Genomic DNA, 22,840 nt, shown 5'->3' on the forward strand with positions numbered 1-22,840 from the left:
CTTCATGGAGTCTGGACTTTCTCTCCATTTAACTCACAGAAAAGTTGCAAAACCTCCTTCTGAGGATTTGCAGTTACCTGCTCTGAAGCACCAGCTATACCTAGGGATCAACTTTGTTGCCCCTTTGAGTTCATTCTTGAAAAAATGTGATTTACTCTGCAGTATTTGTTTCCCACTTGGTAGTCTGGTAGGAAACTTCAGTGTGTCCCCCAACTATAATTAAAAGTGCATTTTCTCTTGCTCCTCCAAAGAGTGCTTCCTAGGGACATGCAGACAATAAGCCTCATCTAAGGTTCAGTGAAAATATTTGAGTAGATTCTGCCAAGAAACCAGTATTTCAAGATATTTTGAACATAAAAGCCATTCCGGGGAAAACTGATCCCACAATAGGACAGAGAGCTATTTTTAAAACTGCCTCAGGCTTTGCAGCTGGGGTTTTATTTGTTTTTAGTGGAGGGGTTTATTATTATTCCTTGACATTTTAAAGATAAGTCCTGTGCATGAGTATTCTACAGAACAGTCCTGCAAAAGTCAACACTTCCAGGCACTTCTTTACAGCCCAACTCCTAAGTACAGGTTTTATCCATGTCTGTCCTTATTCCAGAATAACAGAGGCACTGAGATCTGTCTGTGTCTGGGGTTTTGTTGATAAAATGCCAACACAGAGAACCTCAAACTGCACAAGTAATATTGTTATTGCCAAGATTCAAGGCAGCAGAGACATGAAATGCCTGAGGACGTGCTGGTGCACTGCAAAGCTCTGTTTTTCCTGACTGCCCCTGAGCATCTTTGCCTTGCTAGACTCTGAAATTGCGTAAACGTGAAAATATTTACCAAGTTTCCAGAATTGTGCTTGATTGAATTTAGCATCTAAACCACCCAGTCCTTCTTAATTTTTCTTGGCTTGTTTCTCTTTTTCCATCTCGTGGTCTCCAAGGTAGGTCAATGTTTTTAACCTACCTTTTTAGACTGCCACTGAACTCAGAAGACACAAGTATGTTCTCCCTGCTCCTAAAATCCTCACTTTGATTTCAGTGGGAGCAGGACTTACCCTGAGAAGGCTACACTATTGAACAGGGATGTGATGAATCAGACAGAGTCAAGGTTTGTATCTAGTAGTCTAGTCCCTCACTTGAATCACAGCCATTCACTTGAATCAGAAATCACAATAAAGATCAAAAAACCACCTTGTGAATCAGTTTTCCATCTAGGTACTTGTGTGTCCCACTGTTACCATAATTTGTAAGTGCTTCCCAAGCTTTTAAAAATAGAAAGAACAAAATGCTCTCCTGCTTTCTTACCCCCTCCTTTATTTTCCAACCCCTTACTTAGAAGGGTTCATTTTGCCTTCCTTATTTGCTTCTTTGCATATGTGACGAATCTGCAGAGGGAAGGATGCATTGCAGAAATGCTATTATTCCTCACAGTGGTCAGAACCACATCCAGTACCCCTGGATTCCTCTCCTGGGACAGTGCTGTCTCTGTTACTTTAACCTCTCCCACTGGTGACACAATTCTTGTGGGCAAATATTTTTGCCATATGTTCATGACAGAAGCAGAGCAGTGGTTCACTATTTGATGTATGCTGTAAATTCTCTATATCATGCAGGGCTTCTCCTTTGTCAGCTTTGGATTGGGTTTGAGTTCTGAACAGGAGGAAACTTCTGGTAAACCAACAGCCTGCTAACAGCTCTGCAGCACTGGTGAATGAGCAGCTCCAGAGTGTGTCTGCTTTTCTTAAAAGCTTCTGAGAAGCAGCAAAAAAACCATCATGGGTTTCAATAGTGGCAAAAGGGGCCAATTTGAAATGCATTGTTTGAAGGCAAGAGGTTTTCAGCAATGCTGGTACCCTGCCATCATTTTGATGCCAATCAGTATGTTGGGAGGAGATGATGTGCTGTTCTTTTTATTTATCTTTCTATTTGTCTTGCCTTCTTTCTATTTTTCTTGCTTCCAAATGGAGGCCACACATAAGAGGAAGTGAGAATGGCAGGTATCCAGCGCAGGGCTCAGTTTAATACTTTGCATTGACTCGGATCCTCTCCTGCCATTTGGACAGTTTATGTTTGGTACCCAGATGTTATCTAGTTTTTTGTATTGAAAGAAATAAGGGTTGTGGCTTTCAGTGCTGCCCTCATGGGTTGCCTTCAATAACAGTTTCTTGTGTACATATTCTGATTTACTGCATATAAAAGTGTTGAAAATATTTCTATGGTTTCTTGTTATTAATGGTTTTAGGGTCAGGCGAGTTATGGTCCTACCAGCAGGGCCTTTCCTTTGCAATCCAGTTACTTTGGTCAAACCCACCAATTTATTCATGGTGTTGAAGGCTTGATTTTGATATTAGGCAGATGCACTGTTTCTTTTTCTAAAGCAATAGAAAGCAAAGGAAGTCTGTCTGAAACAAGGGAAGTCTGTCTGAATAGGTGACGGCACTAATTGCTATTACAAAGACAAAACTTTGTGCTGCATCTGTGATTTTGTGATCTGTGTTATTGATCTTGCCTACAGTGTGTCTTCACTGCAAGTTACAGATAGGTGAAATTATAGTTTTTTCACCCAAACAGTAAGATATCCACGAAAGTATTTCCATGCAGTTTAAAAAACAGGCCAGACAACATATTTATGGCAAGCTAACAGGAAGGCAGTCCTGAGTCCATATTTTAAACTTCAGGGCTAAGTGGACTTGAAGATGCTCTCATCTAGCAAATCTTTTTAAAGGAAAACACAGCTGGGAAAACTTGCCTTTCTTCCCTTCCCTCCCCACAGCCCCATCCCAACACACATATTTTGCTCATGTCCAGGAAATGTTTTCAGTAGAAATTATTTTTGTCTGAAAAAGAAAAATCATCCAGGACTTTGTACCCATTCACAAGCTTAAACTGAGAAGGACAGAAGGGTTTTCACTAATGAAATATACCTCTAGTCCTCAATCAGTTCAAGTCTGAGTTTTTAATAGAAGTCAGGGGAGTGGTGGCAACAGTTACACAACTGCTGCCCTGGGGGAGTTAAATTTTGCTTTTGGCATCTCCTGTGTTAAGCAGAGAAAAGCTGTTTGGGGCTGGAAGAATGATCTATATCTGTGGGGGGGAGGGAGCTGCAGGGGAGGGGAGAGCACTTTAAATGAATTCTTTAATGGGAGCCCTTTCCAGAAGGCATCCATGGTATTCCTCTGCAAAAGGAAGAATAAGTACTCAGCACCATATATGGTGACACTTTTATGTTTTTTAATATAAACATGTACAGGCTGGAGCAATTCATGTAGATGGTTTTGCTGATTGGTTGGGCCAGGGGGGAGGGAAGGAAATGAGACCCTGCTTTTAATATCTTAATATTAGAAAACTTAAGAGCTTGGGTTTGAATAAATAAACACTACAGATAGTTGGAAAGATTTTCAGCTTTGCAAAATAGCCCCTTCCTCTGTCTTGATTTTCCAGCTTTTGTATTTGTTTTCCTTGAACTTGTTTGCAGCTGTTTCATTCTGTAAATTGCTTTGATTTTTGCTCAGGGAGTGTGTTCCCAGTGCAGTGAGCAAAAGATCAGTAAAAGCTGTTTGGGATAGCTTGGCTCCAATAATGAGGGGACCAGATCCACTCAGTGCACACCACAGTGCTGGGCATAGGAAAGGAGGAGGCCACGCTGGGTTTGAGCTGCTTTAGTGCAATACACAGTCCCTTAGCTCAGGCAAGTTACAGAGGGAGAAACCACTGCTTTTCTGATTTCACTTAAATATTTCAGGAACCAAGTTGGAGAATGCAGCTGCCAGGTGTCTCTGATGCTGCGGGAGAGTTCAGCTTCCACAGCAGAAATGCTCAGAGAGTGAGTATTTTTCCCAGGGACTTGCATGGGTGGGTTCTATTTTTTGCTCTGTTAATTCCCTGCCCTTACAGACCCAGGCTGGCTGCTGTTCAACCTAATCCCCAAATGTGACCCAACAAATTGTTTTCATCATACAAGCTAAGCACATTGTACCAAGCCAGAGTAGAGAAGATCTTTTTTGTTTGTGCCCTTATATGGCTCCTGAAGTCATCATTGATGCAATAAACTAATGGAGTATGCTCCTCTAATCAACCTCCCCTTCTATAAACACATTTTGTTCCTGCTCTGAGGTTGTTCCCTGACATTTTTAAACCAGCCCCTTTCCTGGCTCTCTCTTTCTTTTCTTTTTCGGATCGTAGTGGGAGGGAAACAGCCAGCTCTGGAGAGCAAAGAGATGGTGGAGAACATGGTAAACTAACATTTGGTAGAACAAGTGGCTTCAAAAAGATCAGCAGTGCAACCAGAGTAGCTGAGGAAGGGCAGGAGGACGTCCGAGGTGTGCTGAAGAGGCGAGTGGAAACTCGGGAACACACAGAGGAGAGCCTGAGGCAGCAGGAAGCTGAGCAACTTGATTTCCGTAACATTTTAGGCAAGAAAGTCAGCACCAAAAGTTTTTCTGAGGAGGAACTGAAAGAAATCCCAGCCGAGCAAATGGACTTCCGAGCAAACCTGCAGCGGCAGGTCAAACCCAAGACCTTGTCAGAGGAGGAGAGGAAGGTCCATGGTCCTCAGCAGGTGGACTTCCGCTCTGTGCTGGCCAAGAAAGGCACCCCAAAAACCCCATTGCCAGAGAAGGTGCCACCTCCTAAACCTGCCGTTACAGATTTCAGGTCTGTGCTTGGCTCGAAGAAGAAGCCCCCTGCAGAGAATGGCAGCGCTGGCACCCCAGCACCAAACGCCCGCACCAATTCAGAAGCCCAGAATGCGACCCCCAATTCTCAAGTCCCCATTGCCAAACCAACAGTGAAAAAAGAGGAGAAGAATGACAGAAACTGTGAACATGGGTGTGCAGTGGTGGATGGAGGAATAATTGGGAAAAAAGCTGAAAACAAAGCACCAGCAAGCAAGCCACCAGCAAGCAAGGGAACAGCACCCTCCTTTACAGAGAAGCTTAAGGATGCTCAAGTAGTAGATGGTGAAAAATTGGTCTTACAGTGTCGGATTTCCTCTGACCCCCCTGCAGCTGTCACCTGGACTCTAGACAGCAAAGCCATCAAATCATCAAAGTCCATTGTCATCTCCCAAGAAGGTAAATTAATTGAATTACAAGCCAGCTGGATGGCACACTATTATATCTGGCTCTTGATTAATAATATTTAGTTCATTAAAGGTAATGTGATACTTTATATAAGTCCTGTGCCAGTAACTGTTTCCAGATGCAGCTTTCTTGTTATTTCAGTGGAGTACACAAGGAACAGTATTGTTTGACATTTCTTGTGGATTCCTCTTGAACAGCCTGCAGACGTAATTGTTATAAGGTTGAACTTCTTGCATTTTTAAATGCTGTTTACATTGCTAACGCTGTTTAAGGAGCTGGTACATGATGCTTATTTACACTGAGCGTTGAGGATTTAGAACATTGAAAACATAATAATATTATTACTGGTTTACAAATTCTAATTTAATTCTTCCATATGTTTAAAATTTCAGGCTTTTTATTGCAATGAGAAACACAGAAGCAAAGAGGGGTTGTGTCATAGAAAAAAATTACTACAACTTCAAGTTACGTAGTTAAGATCAGAGTTGAGAATTGATTTCTAGTGTATTTAATGACCAGTCACAGATACTTCTGTTGCTGTTACAAGCACTGAAATATTTGAGCCCCACTGGCCTGATGACTTTTAACTAACTTCAAAACAGTACAGAGTTTGGTAAAAGTCCTCAGAGAGAAGACTTACTGCTTTTAACTTGAGTGATTCCTTTATATTCCACATTTTGGATAATCAAATCCCCCTAGATTGTTTTTTTTGTGTGTGAAAGTTAATATTGTATCTAGACAAAACACATTTTTCTTGGGACAAAAATAGAGAGGAAAACTGACAGCACAAAAAACCACTGCTTCATATTTGTTTCATAAAACACTGAGACAGCTATCTGAAGAATGACACTGTCTGGCATATTGTAGTAAAAAGGTTCATGTTCACAGTAAGAATTATAGCTTGACACAGGGGTCTGCACTTTTAGCTTTGAATTTTTCTTCTTTCTATCCAGGCTATTTTTAGTGTTACCAAATGAGAACCAAATTAATATGCGCAATGGTTCAGCACAACCAGTGAATCCCTGTGCAGTGTTCCAAGCAGTGAGACATAAACTTTCTTCTAAAGAGGATGCAGTCAGAAGCAGCATTCCCTTCAGACAGAGTGGTGGTACCCAAGTAATACATTAAGGGGATACCAAAGTAATCAGATGGAGGAAGGGAAATGGTAGCAGGTGCATTGTGTCTGGCATGTGTCTGAAGTAGCATGATTTTTTATTTTGTGAGTACATGATGATTGTCACCAGAGGAGACTGTAAAGAATAAGGGTAAGTGTCATGTACATGAGAAAAAGTTGACTGGTGGAAATGCCATCCTTGTAAAAAGGACCGACAGGAGCAGTCAATTTACCCAGCCTTACACTGGAAGCAAAATTTCAAGGGTTTTCTTGAAGTTGTTCAGAGTGAAAAATAAATTATGCATCCCCAGGTTACATGTGTGCTGTCAAAGTACATCAGACAGACAGCATCTCTGTGCCAAAGCTTCTGAGCTATGGTGTACCCTCCTAAAATCCCAAAGCTCTAGTGTTATGGTGCTGCAGAAAGTTGTTTTCCTGACTGAAATAATCTGAATAATTTGCTATTATAATCCCCCAATTCATATTCACTGTATGAAATGGTACCGTGGAGCTGGAAATCCAGTGTAGCTGTGTTTACAGTGAAGTACCAGGAATGTCCTGCCACCTGCCTGAGCCAGGCATGTGACTCATCCCATCCAGAGTGTCTGAGCGAGGTGACTCTTGGTCACAACACTCCTTAGCAGTGCTTTCCATTGAGGTGAGGAACAAGAGGCACCTCTGCACAAGGAATCCCGTTCTAGGGCAGCTTCTTGCAGGGAGTGAAGAAGTTGCCTTTATGTTCTACTTGTACCTGCACTGTTACACTTATATCATGCTTAGGTAGTCAGTGTTATCAGTGCTTCAAAGTCAGGCTTTCCTTTGCACTTATTTGCAGAGGATCATAGAAAGAAATATTCCACAGGGCAGTAAGTTTTCTCCTTTAATGGAAAGAAATGGAATGAGGATTAGAGCGATTTTTTTTTAAACCTTATTACTTACCCTGTGGTACACTGAGGGGGTGCTCTGCATGATGGTCAGTTTAGGGGTTTTTTGTGACAGTACCTGCTAACTTGGCACTTGGAGAAGAATGTGTTGCTCTCCCACTGTAAGATCCCTTCATGCCAACTGTTAAGTAATTAACTAGGTATGCAGGATACTTTAAGTAAGTTTCAGATTTCACAGAAATTGTTTTCTCTTCTTCCCTAATTAGGAACACATACACAGTTGAGGGAACCAATGCAGGAGAAAGAGTAATTGGAGTTGCAGACTAGAATTGAGAAATAACTCCAGGGTGAATACCTGTAAATACTGTTCAATAGGGAAAGTATATGGATTAGTCTCATAAATAGTGTTTGGAGCAACGTCAAGCATAGAGAGCAACAATAAAATGGGATGCAGTACTCGGAGCCCAAAGACAAAATCCCAGTTTCCATTTTTTGCCCCAACCACTGAAAATGCAGCTCTATCACACCTGCAGATGTCATGTCCTTCAGCAGCAGAGCCTTTGGCCATCCTTGGGGCAGCATTTAATGGGCCCTGGAGATAACACCCAGAATCATCCTCACCTGAAAGAGGGTTGAGTGTGTGGGGAAATAGAGAAATTCAGAGCAAGCAGACCTAGCCCACCTTAGTGTGTTTAGATCTTGCAAAGCCATTTTTTATTTCTTTGGTATGATCTTACTCCTCTTGTGTTCAGCAACAAAATCCAGTATGGAAGAGGATAGGCTTGGTCTATTTTAGCCATTTCACCAACTGGTTTTTTGTAGCTGTGATGTTTGGTGGTGACCACAGAGGGGGTTTTTTTTAAGATTTTCCACAGGTATCTCACAAAAAAACTTACTTGTTAATGAATTGGATCCTGGAAAATCCTGTATCTAGAGTAAGGCACATCTATCAGCTTCAATAAGTTGGATCCTGGAAAATCCTGTGTCTAGAATAAGGCACATCTATCTGCTTCTTATCCTACTGCTACCCCACCTTATTATGGGCCACTGGTCCAGAAACTGGTCAGTGTAAGTGATGTATGAACCCACACATGGACATGTATTTGTCTTTTGGAAATGGAATTATTCCTCTGTCAGCCAAAAAGAGCAAAAAAAGGCAAAAAGAGACAGCAGTTTACTCATCTCCTGGTGCCAAATATATTGTGAAGATAAATACATAAAATCTGGTTTCAGGAACATTCCCATGTGGTTAAACAACTGGCATATTTGGCCAGGAAGGTCAGGCTTAGAAGTGTACTTGTTTGTAACAAGTTCACAGGACAAGCAAGCTATGTAAAACTATGTCCTTTCATGCAGTCTCTCACTGAAAATGACTTTCCTTGGCATATTTGTCCTAGCTGGTTGTCAGGCCCTTTGCCTGTTGGAAACAACACTGCTCACGGGTCTCGTCTGTGTTTGCAGTGCCTGACACACCATTGCCTGTCCAAGTGGTTTAGCCACTAGAGTGCAGGGGAAGGGAGAGTGTCAGCCCTGCTTCTGTTCCATTGGAGAAACCTGAATACAAACACCAGGATCAGAATAGTCTCTGGCTGGTAAGGCCTTTGGGAAATGAGAAACTAAACCTTGCTCCAGGAAACACCTTCATCTTCAGGCTTATTTATGCAGTATTTGTGCCATATTCTAGTAGCTAATCCAGGCCTTGCAATGCCTTCCATGATTCCAGGGTGAAGTTTACATTAGCAATTAGAAGTCAGAATCTGGACAGCAGTAAACTCAGTGTCACATTCACAACATATCTAATATCTTGTCCCATTCCTTCCATTTTACATTTCAACTATTAATACAGTTTTGTTTCCCTTTGAAATCATAACATCAGAATTTGTTTTCCCATTTCCTCTAACAATTTCCCAAATAGTGTTCTGTCAACTTATTGGCTTGAGTGATTTTTTGCTTGAAGTATCATTTTTATGACAAAGAGAACTGTTACACCATTTTTCTTTTATGAACATGTCTGACCTGGTACAAGTGTGTTAATTACTTGATTTTATCTTTTTCTTCATTTAAACTTGTCAGAGTGCAGTTAACTACATTCCCAGGATAGATATTAATGTGTAATATCAAAATAAATGTTACAGCTAGTAAACAAACAAAAGAGGGTACTCATAAATCAGAGCATTTATATGGACGGGTTAGATGGTGTGTGGTTAAGAGGCAGTTGACTTTAATATGAGAGGGTTCTTTATTTCAAGTTATGGGGGAATTTTTGTTTGGAAAAATGTTTTTAAGAAGGCCCTAGCAGACATTACAGTGGAGTTAGGCATGTAAGGACTGAGCAGAAAAGTTTCCTCACACAGTGAACTCCTAGAGCAGGACCCATTTTGTCTTACATTTGCCCAGCACTGGCACAGCAGTGCCCTGTGATACTGCCCTGATGTGTGACTCACCCTTGGATGGAAAGTCCACCTAGAAAATACTTGCATGGTTGCAAAAATCGTTCTGTAAGATGACAGTGAAAGGGCTTTGCAGGCTGGCATCTGGACTAGACTGGAAAATTGGGATGCACTGTGAATACAAATCAAAACTGGCAAACTTGCCATTTTTAAAGTCAGTTTGTTTTGCTTTCTATAGATAGATTAAGTATCATGGGACTTTATAGATGGAAGAGGAACTCCTTAATATAAACTGAGGTAGCAGTGATGGTGTAGCTTAGAAAATGCCCTGAGTTTGTATTGTTTTGTGTAAAATGGCATTTTTTTCCTTCATAAGTATCTTGGCAGAGTAAAGATTTGGTAATCTTATTAGCAATAATGCCTTAACAACTTTCTTGTGACTTAACTCCTAAATCTTCCTATCGGTCTGTGTTTGCCAGTCTAACTAGGATCTGCTGGGACTTTTTTAATTTTTCTTTTTAATTAACTTTTAGCAAGAGTTTGGTGTGAAATTAACACAGCTCTAGGTAGTGCTGAAAGTAGGCGGATTTTGCATCTTCAAGGAAAGCTTCTTCAGAAAGTTTAAGGCTAGGGGATATCATCTGAGCCTCAGTTCTGACACAACTCCATGTTTGTCCCATGCCACATTTCCCCCTGTACTACCATTTTTGTCTCAATCTGTCTTCTTCCAGAAATGTATGTACTGTAGTTCTAAATACAGCAAAAGAGACATTTGCTATAACCACTGGTAATTTATTGCAACGTCTAACTATTCTTGTAGGAGTTTTATTTTTAAATAAAGAGACAAAACAATTGCTTATTTCTAACTGGATAGAATGGCTTTGACTCTGTAACAAAGATGCCTCTCATTTTTTTTTCTTTTTGAAACTTGACAAGTCAAGCTCTTACTTTCTCCCCATGATGCAGTTCATCGAGCCCTTAGAGGCTTGTGGCTGGTTTTTTGTGTTGTTTTCTTTTTGATATCTCCTCTCCAGTTGCTGTTGGTTGGTTTATTATCCTATTTAGAAAATAGGCAGCAGAACATGTGTCGGATCAGCATCAGTGAGATGGAGGTCACCTTCCCATTGCTTTCTTTACTGATGGTCATTGGACCTCTTTCTACCTTACAGCATCAGAGCTCATGTTTGGTACTTCTCTGTTAAACCTTAAAACCCAAATGTACAGCATCTCTTGCTGCCATGGGTGCTTGTCATTTCACTGTCTTAAGCCCCATTTTCTTTGAGAGAGTAGGACTCAGCTTAACAAGTAAATGAGACTGTTTATGAGAACTGCCCTGTTTTCTCACTCTCTCTCTTTTCCCTTTCCAACATTCTTTTTAGCATCTGTGAATTTATCAACATTCATTTGTGACTACTCCTACAACATAGGTTAAAATACTTAATAACTTTGGCCTAGTCTGATCCCAGAGGAAATCCACTAGAAACAGACTAAGCGATGATTTCCTATTGTCAGCTTCTTGAGGAATTTATTTTGGCAGCTCTAACTCTTCCTAAATCAATGTCATTAATGTAATATAAGAATAATTAAAAGCAGTATCATGTGAGATATCACAAATATTTCAGTAAAGATTTAGGAAGTTACCTTTACACAGATACATTTGCCAGTTAAACATCTAATCTCATGAATCATGACAGTAGGATTCTTACACTGTTTTCCTTAACACTCTATCAATTAGCAGTAATTACATTTGACAATTTTTTTTATTCTCTGAAACTCATGAGTTTTTCCCTTGTTTTTTTCTTTTGTCATTGTTAGCTGTAGTCAATATTTTCCAGGTCAACCCACTTCCCATTTTTAAACTTGACTGTGACAGGTACATATTCAAACTTTCCTAGGCAATTTGAGATAGATTAGGAAATTAACACTCCAAGCCAATGAGTTTCTTTAAAAATTATTACGGCTCTTAGGCACAATTTCTCATAGACCAGTGTTTATTAATGTTGCCTAAATACTCCATAGTACGTTTTTATCCCATGGGATGCAAAATAGAGAGGCATAAATTTCAGTCTACATCACAGACAGGAGCCAGGAGGTTGGCCAGCTGGATGCCAGTGCGGGAAATGAGACTAAGGAGCTGTGTTTTGTTGGTTTGTGTATTTGTTTTATATCTGAAGTTGACTTTCTGAGGAGTTTGATGGAAAGAATGCAGAAGCCTAGAGATATTTTAAACTGTCTTGCACTATTTTTGAGTAAGTCAGAGAATCCTTTAATAGCTCAAAATTCAAGGGAAAGGCTCTGTGTATCTAAACCAGAGCCTCCAGTACACTCTCAGTTTCTGTGGCTGTTGAGGTCTTTTCTAGAGCTACACCAGTTCCAGTGTCTACGTGGACGATTCCAGCCTTCATGTTTACTCCAATCCTGCCCTTTGTGACAGTGTTTAAAGACTGTCCATGGCCTGGTGCCTAAAAATGTAGAAGGCTGGGGGGACAAAATGGATAGCAAAGTTTTTTAGTTGACTGGGATATGTGAAGTGCCAGAATTTCAGAATACCCAACTGGAATAACCAGTCTGGGCTTTCTGGCAGTTATGAGAAAATAAGCTTGTTTCAAGTCATGAAGGGGCTTTGCAGAGGAAATGACAAATACTTCATTGAAAGACATTTGGCCCTCTAGCCCCGGGAATTGACTGTAGCTCTGGATCACAGAGCATGGGCCTGTTGGGGAGTTTCCTGTCCTTAGAAAATCTCTTCAAGGCTTGCCTGGTTTTTTGCATTGTTGGGGGTTTTTTTCTGGTTTTCTAAGAAAACGAGGTTTCTGCAGCCATGCTCTCTGTCAGCTTTCCCTTATATTCCCAATCCAACCTGGCTAATACTTCTTGATCAATTGACCAATTTCATATCACGTCCTAGTAGTCTAAATTTTCAAGAAACTAGTGGCTAAATAAATGAGAATGATCCGAATTATCTCATTTTGCCTGCGCTCCTCCACTGAGGGCTACCACCATTGCATTTGGTGGTAGTAAGGAGCCCAGCAAGCCCCATCTACTTTGCATGTGCTGTTCCAGTGTAGTTCCTGGGGAGAATGAAGAAGTGAAGAGAAGTAGGATACAGATTATTGCTCCAGGGAGGTGGAAGTTAGGAAAAAAAAAAGATGTGACCATTGAAAAAAACCAGATTTTCTTCCTCCTCCTTCTCACAAAATAACTTCATTAAAATTCAGCAGATATAAATGTTATTTTCAAACTGACATTGTTTCATGAGAACCCTGTTTCCAGTGCTATAAGCCAAATGGAGCTTTGGTCAGATCTCTGCCACACAGGCTGTCCTGGGCTAGATTCTGAAAGCAAAACCAGCAGAGCATTGAGTGCACATGGCAAGTCAGGGATCATCATGAGACAACTCTAGGATTTGCTTCTAGATTTTAGTGTAACTGTGGGCAATGACTTACTGTTAGGGTGGGATGTGTCTGGTTGTATATGCTGCATCCAAAAGGGTTTCTCCTGAGGTGTTCTCATACTGCTGCATGGGCAGCCCTGCAGCATGAGTGGTGAGGAACAACCCTCTGCCACATTAGTCTTCAGTGAGATGAGGAAGGGCTTCTTAGCAGGTACAAAACTCCAACTGAAACTACAGTAAATTCTACTTTGTTCCAGGCCCTTAATGATTCAGTTGTCCTTACAGGCCAGACTCCTTCTCTGCAGTAGGGTGGCCACACATCTCCTTCATATATGTGTGTCTTTGTTCCATAGTTTATGTTCTTTTGCAATAGCATTTTTAGATTTTGATGTGCAGTCTTTTCTAATCATGTTACATATATTAGTACAAATTCTTAGACTGGAAGTTATCTTTGGCTTGCTCTCCAACTGGCTCTTTAAACAGCAGAGACATGTGAATTTATATTTGCTAGATGCCTGCGAAAATACTTTTCTGGTGTCTCTCCTCCATTTGGAATGGAGCTGCAGCTCGTGACATTCTTGGCTGTAGCCTGACTCATGGAGGAGCATTGCCTCAGGGAAGGCACGTGGATTTTCTTTGCACCCTGTGGTTGGCTGAGCACAGCACACGTGAGCAAGGGGTCAATGTTCCTCTTCTGAGATAGTTTTTACATCATTTCTCGGGGGGAAAATAGTCATTATTTAGAGCTTCTTGATTTTGTGGAGGATGATAAAGAGGGGGGAAAAAAATTTCTTTCAGCCCTTGTGTGTGTCTGGCAAACCAGATTTGTTGGGAGCCATTTGAATGTTTTTCTAAGATTTGTCTGGAATAATGACATCCAGGTATACAAAGAGGGAAAACCTGAATACCAAAAGCATAAGTGCCATGTCAGAACTGAGTTTATCTCCAAGGGGAATCTCAGAAAACTCCCCAAGTTGTTCTGATGGAGGGGAGTTCTTTTCAAGGACCTTTCAAGGTCCTTTTCATTGATCGGTGTCAGCTGTGCCATCTCCCACATCTCAGGGGATATGTTTGATGGGGAGCCTGGGATGAAGCACTCTGGGAGGCAGAAAGAAGCTCCAGTTAAAACAGATAGAAAGGTGGCAAACAGAGATGCAGCGAAATTTCCTGACATCTCAGGAGCCAGGGTAGATATCTGAAAAAAATAAAAATCTATTCAATCTTGCCATTAATTAGGAGAGACTGTGAGAAAGGTAAATGGAGGAAGGGAGGGTTTTACTGCAGCTGAGCAAGTGAAGGCAGTGGGAGGCGTTCTGGACAAGGGAACAGCAATGGGTAGAAATGCACAATGTCTCAGGCTGTGTTTAGGGGACAGGCCCAGCTTTCCAATGAGGAAGGAGAAAGCAAGCCCACACTTCACTCTCACTTAATGAGGGATATTTAGAAGGGCAAAGTATGGAGCATGTTAATTGGGATTCATCCCAGGGAGGAAAGCACTTCATTGTTCCAAGCAATGCAAGTGAACATAAGGGATTAGGTTTCCCCTCCTCATCCCCCATCTACTGGGAACAACTTCTGTTTTGGTTCACAGAGTTTCAATTTTTAAGAGGAAATGTATTTCCCTTGGGTCATACCAAGCTTCCCTTGGTAACTACAGAGCTTATGTTGCATCCTGTTTCTGCAAACCCAATTAAGTCAAATTTGGCTTTTTTCTTTGAAAAGAAATGGATTTGTTTTACAGTGACAAATTTGATTACCACTGATATATTGGGCTTTGTAATGGATGCTTTACAATACCAGACACTTGCTCATTAAATAATTGAAGCAAAAAGAAACTGTCACTCAGTGCCATTTTTAAGTTCTACTTTAACATGTGGATGTTCATGGGAGTTCCAGAGACAAGGCTGAACCAAAATATTGCAGATGGCCATTTGACAGTAACCCTCTTATTTACAGTCCTGCATATTAGCACTTTTGGAAAAAAAAATCATCTGAGTGAGGACTTCTGATCTCTGCTATAAGACAAAGAAGAGTAGCAGAGGTGCTGCTTTGAGTCTTCTCTGCCTTTATCAATTAACCAGTCTGGGGCTGCAGGGACAACTTTGAGTATCCTAGGGACAGCAGTAAGGTTCAATTTATCTATCAAGGTGTTTTTATTTATTTAGAATTACTAAGGTTCTGATTCTGATGTTGAATTTTTAAGGACAAAATGGGTTTTCTAGCAGTGAAGATCACCTGTAGTGAAGGATTGGCTCACTTGGTGCATTCTGTTCCTTCATAGCACTAAGGTTTTTGTGAACTGCAGTGTAACCTTTGATCTCTCCTTGCTCTGTACCAGGGACACTCTGCTCTCTGACCATTGAGAAGGCCATGCCTGAGGATGGGGGCGAATACAAGTGCATAGCTGAGAATGCAGCAGGAAAAGCTGAGTGTGCTTGCAAAGTGGTGGTGGAAGGTAAGTACTGTGCTGGATACAGGAAAATGCTTCCTTAGAACTTCCTCCTTCCTTCCCCTATTTCCCAACAACAGCCTTTGGGAACCACTTACACTCAAAAAAAAAAGAACTCTGCCCCCTTCACTTTGCACTTTGTGGTGAATAGATGGTTCAATGTCTACCATAAAGGGGCATGAGCAGAGACGCAGTACAGAACCAAGGGCTCTGGTTGCTCTGTGCAATAATCTGTTCTCCTGCTGCCAACTGTATTGCTACAAGGGTTTTTGAGCAGTCAGTTGAGCCTGTAAGATTTGGTTCTGAGCTGAATGCACCCTCTGAGAGCATGTAAGAATTCAGTATGTGAGGCTGGGTGTCAGTCTGCCTCAGGACTGCATAGAGCACATTTCTCAGCCTAGAAGTTTACAGTTCTTTGCATTCACTGATGTTTGGTCATTTGGTTTTCTAGTGGAAGGGAGCAAAAATAAACAAATCAGCAGCTCAACCATCCCTTTATGCAATAGTCTTAGAACATGGATAATTTACTGACTGAGGTACTAATTTTCAGCCTTGTTTGTGCTGATGACACTGTACTCTTGCCAAAAAGTTTTGGTCTTGAGTAAGTATTTTATCTTGAGTTTGAGTGAGATGCAGACTTATGAAATTGCCATGGAGTTTAAGTTATTTAAGGGGCTCTAAGTAACCAATTGTGCTTCTTCCCAGCTCACCTTCTGGCGAGCTCATCCTTGAATACTTTTGAGACTTTCTATTGTGACTAAAACCCACAAAACTAAAGAGCAAGCCTAATAACATAGAAGTTGGGTACCAAACCCTCACAGCTGTGTTGCAGATGTGGTATTTGGGGAAGGAGCTCTAGAAAAGAAAACTATTATTTGTTTTCCTAATGTTGCATGACACAAGGTAAGAATATGATCCTATAACTCCTCACTAAAGATCAGTTTTCGTGTTGCTGGAAAAGGAATTAATTATGCTTAAAATTACAGTTAATGATATTGGTTGCTGTAATGGCACCTACTGTGATACTACAGTCACAGTGTAATCTGTATTTGACATTTGATAAACTATTGTTTATTGATTATATTTCTGTAATTTAATACATTTTACCAGCACCAGAAGTTCAAAGAAGACTATCATGAGGTTTTAAGCAAAAATCTTGGACCCTGGAACACCCTAACTACCACAGATGCAGAGTGTTAGAGGATCAGGTCATCACAGAGCTGTCCTTGCATCTTTTAAATGACTCAGTCACCTGTGCATTTTTCCTTTGTCTTCTGATCTCCTTCAAGTACTTGCTTTTCTTCCTGAAGCCTCCCTTAGTGTATTTCCCACTTCCAGTTTCCTACTGGACACTGCAGGCTCTAGGGGGCTGCAGGTAGACTTTGGCTTGCAACATGTTGAACGTGGCAGGCTGTCAGCTCATGGCTCATTCATTGCCTGCTGATATGGCTGGCATCACATCAGCTGTCTGGCTCACTGTGGTGGCAGCACCATGGCATTAGGTGCTCACTGCTCACATAATGCTGGGCACCAGAATCACCACATTCCTTGTCTCCATACTGGCTGCCTCATCTGTCTTTTTCACTCTCCACTGGCAAGCTACTGAGAAGAGTTTTTTGAGGAATGGCATCATAGCAAACTGCAGCTATTTAGGAAAGGCGCCATTTGATATCCCGCGTCTATGACTGGCAGAGGAGATGACTATTATTTTTAAATTGGAATTGTGGTCTAAAAAAGCAACTAAAATTTATCCCTTCTTCAGTCTGCTGTCAGGATACCAGATGCTGATTTTTAGACTCAGCAAGTAACCATAATTATCATTATATTCCTTTTGGCTCCATGGACTCAAGTAGGATTGGAGTAATGTGTGACTTCAGATGCCAAATCCGTAGACTGTGAGTGTCTAAACTCAGATCTCTCACAGTCTCCTGCTCTGAATTGTTTGCTACAAGATTTTTAGGAAGCTTAGATGAATTTTCACGCTCTGGCACCTAGAAATAGGTGACTGAAGTAGCTGATTCCATAACATTTATGGAATCTCTTCTCTGTTAACCAAATTTCAAACCACTCTCTCACTCACAAATCCTCTGAAAGCTGAATATTTGGAAGATTTAAATTGATACAGCTATTGCTGAGATCATAATTGAGATTTGGGATCTTTCTTCCAAAGATAAAGGTCAGAATCAAACAAACTTAAAGTGGAGCTTGTTAGGATTTGCATTATAGAATCAGGGAATCCTAGAATGGTTTGTGTTGGAAGGGACCTTAAAGATCATGTCATTCCAACTCCCCTGCCATGGGCAGGGACACCTTTCACTAGATCAGGTTGCTCAAAGTCCCATCCAGCCTGGCCTTGAACACCTCCAGGAATAGGAAGTCCACAATCTCAACAGGCAACCTATTCCAGGGCCTCACCACCCTCACAGATATTAGGAAGAATTTCTTCCTAATATCTAATCTAAACCTTCCATCCTTCAGCTCAAAGCCATTCCCTTTTGTGCTATCATTATAGGCCCTTGTAAAAAGTCTCTCTCCAGCTCTCCTGTAGCCCCTTTAGGTACTGGAAGGGGCTTTGAGGTCTCCTTGGAGCCTTCTCTTCTCCAAGATGAACAACCCCAACTCTCTCAGCCTGTCTTCATAAAGAGAGGTGCTCCAGCCCTTTGATCACGCTCTACCCAGAATAAACTTGCTGAAAAACAGTTGCACCTTCTGTTAATGAGTGTCTGTGTCATATGGGAGGCACGAGGGAGGAGCTTTATTGTCTCTTAGCTGTCGGTGCAGCCTGCAGCAATGAGCAGTTTCTGAATATGAGCTGTGCAGTTGTAAAAATAATAAAATCTGTCAAACTTCAGTCCTGTGGTGTCCCTTCTGCCATTTTTATTTAGGAATGAGCCAATGTATAACGGTACCTTTTTGAAAAGCTTGAAACATATGGAGGAAATGCTGCTTTTCAAAATGGGTTAATCTGTATGAATCATACAGACAATGGAGTAGAAGAATTGCATGGCAAGAGATTCTTTTGGATGAGATATGTTCCCCTTTTTCATGTACTGCCTAATGCAGCTTTATGCACATTGTATTGTGTTCTATTCAGCTAAACTAGACTCATCAGCTTAGATGGCACCTCTCGTTTAGCTGCTTCCTCAGGTTCTCAGTGTAGCTGCTTTTGTAGAGGGCTTCTCCCTCTCTGCTTCCTCCTCCTTTCAGAATGTGACATTCTCCTGCAAATTTGTGCAGAAAATCTTTCTTAAAAACCTAAAGGACAGCAATTTCCTCTAACTTTGCAGAAAGATCCAAACCAAACATTTTATTAGACAGCTTTTTCATTATTAATTTTTAAGTAGGTTTTGTATTTATTTGTTTTGATTGCAGATGCCTCAAAGACCTCAAAGCCTGCTGAGAAGAAGACCAAGAAGCCCAAGACCACACTTCCCCCTGTGCTGCCAACAGAGAGTGAGTGACCTTGATTTGGATTGATTTCTTTTCAGTGGAAACAGAGAAGTGCTTTGGGATTCTGTGGTCATTCCCTTCTGTTTGCAGACATAGTATCAGAAGCGTGTGCTGTTTCCTTAGCCCTTGCACATAAGTCATGTGACATGAGTTTTTGCCATGTGGGGATTAGAAGTAACAGCCAAAGCTGTGAGTTCAAACCAAGCCCACTCTGCTCTCAGTTTTTCATAATGGTTCAATAAACTTGTGACACCAATTTATTTTTGGCTGCCTCCCAAAGAGCACAGAAATACTCGAGTAGTTTGCTTGAAGTCGTGTTGAGTCCTGTGTAGACAATGCACACTCTTACCATTGGTAGGCAAGGCATCTTGACTGAAATGTCCCGTACCATAACTGTCCTTTGTTTCCATGACCATGGAAGGTGGGTTTGGGAATTTTGCATTCTTTGTTTTAAGCCTAAATGGTTAACTTGCTTCTAATGCTTTCTGAAATAACAAGTGAACTATAAATTCGCATGTCTGCAACTCTGCAAAAATACATTTGATTAAGAGAAAACTTTCAATGGTAAAGGCAACACATTAAGGTCAGTTTAGAAATTCCTAATACCACTATCACTTTTGAAATTAGGTGTCCATGGGATAAAAATATCTCTTAAATCAAAACTGGACTTTGAGAGTTGTTTATCTAAGATGTCCACCATGAGATTCCTGAAAAAAAATGCAAAGACGTGGTTTAATGGAAACATGAAATATTTTATGCAGCTCTCTCAAAAAATAAAAAAGAAACTATAATCTGATCTTCCAGCATGAGTATTTTCAGCTGCTTTCAGCAGGAGTCAATGGAGTTTTGCACTGATTGATGATCACAGGTAATAAGTGTGCTTCTGAAATGGTCACTTACATAGATCTGTGCCCTGGGCTACAGCTATTTCTGAGGTTCTGGCTGAGGATTGTACCTCTCCCTCCAGCCACTCATTTGGGAGTGTGGGAAGGGTCACACTGACATGCTCCACCTCTGCACCTGAGCTTCAAATGCTGGAAATCATAGCCATTAGGAACAATCATTTTGTTCTTGAACATCAATAGAAAAGAAAATTTTAAAGCCATTTATATCTCCACAGGATAGTGTTTTGAATAGTGTTTGCTATGCACACAAACACACACATTTCCTCTGATCCTCCCAGCAGCGTTGCCCATTGCAGCTTTCCCAGGAGAAAGTGTGAGTAGGAAACTAAGCCTGAATATGCAGATAAATGACCTAATCCACATCCTGCTTGTCTTGCTTTTGATTTTAGTGAAAATTGGACATAAGTAGCAAAACAGAAGTTATCTGCTCTGGCTACAGAAATGATTGGGAAAAGAAGGTTGAAATAAAGGGGAATGGTTTCCTTAAGGTAGCTCCATGGCATATTATACCAGTGTTTCAAGTTCTTGAACTTCTCATAAGCTCTTTTTTCAAAATGCCTCTTTCCTGTTGCCCAGAAAACATCAAGGTAACCAGAAAGAATGTTAGGCAACTGTGCTTTGGAAGAGTTTTTGGAAAATGTTTGAAAAATATATATTTAATTTTAAAAGGATTTGGCTGCAGAGATTTCACAGGTGGTTTTTAACATCTCAGTTTCTGAGGACTTTAGGTATTTGTCTACCTGAAATGAGTGTTTTATTTGTACATTTGTAAGGGGCAAAATATACAAAACTGATCCAGTTTCAATTTATACTGAAATCCTTATCAGATGTGGAGATTTTAAGTTCCTTTACCTGAAAGAAAATGGGCTTGTCAGATATTTGTGCATCTTTACTGTATTTCTCTTGAAAAGAAGGTTAATAGAGAATGGCTATCAATTAAGATGCCCCAATCTAATTAGGAAATATATTTTTACTCTGATCTCTTCTACTCTTTGTTGCCATGTCAAGTCACCAAGAGTTGTAATGACAACTAGAGGGTACAGAATTATATCAAAGAAATAGAGAACAAAAAAATCCTAATAATGGCACTGAATAAATTCTGAATTTTGAATGGGAAATTCAATCACAACAGTATATACTCTCTGTGGGGTACAGAAACTATATACTCTCTGTCATTTTTATATATACTTTTCAGGGGAAAGGGTCTTTATTTTCCACTTTCTGTAAGGAAGGGCAAGTCAAATTTCATGGTCAGCAGCTATGTCAACATTTTCTCTCTTCAAATAAATTATAAGTGATCCTTGGGGTTTTCTAACCCTGGTAGAAACCTTGAGGAAATTAATTAACTTTAGATTCCTGAAAGCAAAGATCAATACATTTCCTTTCGTGGAAAAGAGTGAATGTTGTCAGTATGTTAAGCTGTGGGATTTGTCTCACTGTGAGAGTAGTTGCTGACCCAGGTCATTTGATTGCTCATTCTGACAATGTTATTTCAGTACTGGCAGCTTGGGTTTTGTAAGCTACAGAAATCCAAAAATAAGTAGAACTTTGGGCATTGGTTCTTTTGATATGCAGTATATACTGGGTTCTGTTGTAGAATAAGCAGTTATTCTCAGAACATCTGTGAAGGCAGCTTTGTATCATTCAGTGATCACCAGTATCTCTGAATGGATGCTTGCAGTGTTCACAGCAGAGATTGCTCCCAAGATAGCAAATTAGGGAAATTACAATGTCTTTCTTTTTGCTTACAATTAAGTGCCATGATCTGGTAAAGGGACTGGAGTTGGACCAAGGGTTGGACTTGATGATCTCGGAGACCTTTTCCAACCCAATAGATTCTATGATTCTGTGATTCTATTAATATTCTGTCAGCAGTGTTTGGTAGTAATTATGTAAGTCTCTAACAACAAATAGAATAAATAGCAAAGTTTCTGAGACTAATAAACAGATTCACTTGTAAATCTGGGTGAAAAAACCCTAAGGAAGAAGGTGGGAATGGCAGCTCTGGAGCTGGTTCATTCTCCACTGACTGTACTGACTTGGGCTCTGTCACTTGTGCCTTTGCTCGGTGCATGTCAAGTGTTACTGAGTTAGAACAAGAAAGTGTTGTGTTTCTTTTGTGCAGACACAAAAGACTAAAAGAGGCAGTGGAAAATTGGAACCTTTCATTATTTACCATACTGCATACTCAGTGCACTGCCAGAACAATCAGTGGGTAATATAAGGGTCTTCTAGTTTGACACAGCCCTGCCCTGTAGCAGAAACACTGAGCCAAAAATTCTCACCACTCGAACATCCCTCCAGGGAGCTTTGAAACGGCTGTGAAGGGATTCAGGTGCCCAGTTCCCTTTGAAATTAGAAGTCACTTCAAAATAAGCTTAAAGGGAATTGCTTAATTCAATTACCAAAGCCACTGGCAAAATCTTCAGTGCTATTAAATAAATGCTTTTGTCACAACAAACTGTGGAAAAATGCAAGTGCTGCTTGAGATTTTTAAGAGCAAATAAATATTTTAAGGTTTATAATTAAATATTCTTTTTCCAAAAAATCTATTGCTACTCTACACTTTCAAATATGTTGTTGTCCTTAATGTGTCTTAAGCTGAGGACCGAAATAAAAGTAATTAGCTCAGGATCAGGCACATCCATTTGCAAGTCTGGAATCCACTTTCCTGATCCTCAGTCTTATGATTAGTTCCCATGAAATATCAAAAATACTACAGATTTATTTAACTGACATCCCAATAATTTCCAAAAGCATTTTTAAAGGCCTTTTTCAAGATTTGCTGATGAAAAAAGCACATTACAGCAGCTAGATGCTATTTTTTAAACTTTACCATGGCTGAGCCCTGCAACATAACTTTACTATAGTAGGAAGAAACTGTATCCTAATTCTTGCTACTGAGAAAAAAAATAGCTTTAATGCTTTAGAAAATAACCCTCATAAATCTAAGCATTGGATTAAAGTGTTTGGAAAGAAATGCCCAATGTTTTTTTGTAGGGCTAATTCACAGCGCTACTTTCAGTAAATATTAAGAAATAGCAATTATCACCTGTCACAATCATGGGCATGAAAACCTAACAGGATATCCTGGATTCTCTCATCTGAGTAGCAGTTCCTAAACCCTCTGTTCTCGTATCCAGACCACATACATTGAAGGGATGGCCCAGCATAGAG

The 22,840-nt window shown here is 40.5% G+C and overlaps 1 protein-coding gene across 9 annotated transcripts in view; it reads left to right on the forward strand.

The window, feature by feature from the left end:
• Positions 1-22,840, forward strand: part of MYLK (myosin light chain kinase) — a 197,031-nt gene that overhangs the window by 117,701 nt on the left and 56,490 nt on the right. For 8 of the 9 annotated variants that reach the window (XM_071562932.1, XM_071562934.1, XM_071562935.1 and 5 more), the window contains 4 exons: positions 3,739-3,819; positions 4,179-5,068; positions 15,198-15,314; positions 18,681-18,761. In XM_071562932.1, the coding sequence (XP_071419033.1) occupies positions 3,739-3,819; positions 4,179-5,068; positions 15,198-15,314; positions 18,681-18,761 (1,169 nt within the window). Of the gene's footprint in view, positions 1-1,069; positions 1,105-3,738; positions 3,820-4,178; positions 5,069-15,197; positions 15,315-18,680; positions 18,762-22,840 lie in introns of those variants that run through there. The other variant, XM_071562941.1, reaches the window with a different exon arrangement.

Source organism: Pithys albifrons, chromosome 8 (genome assembly GCF_047495875.1).
Source record: "Pithys albifrons albifrons isolate INPA30051 chromosome 8, PitAlb_v1, whole genome shotgun sequence".
Taxonomy (NCBI): domain Eukaryota; kingdom Metazoa; phylum Chordata; class Aves; order Passeriformes; family Thamnophilidae; genus Pithys; species Pithys albifrons.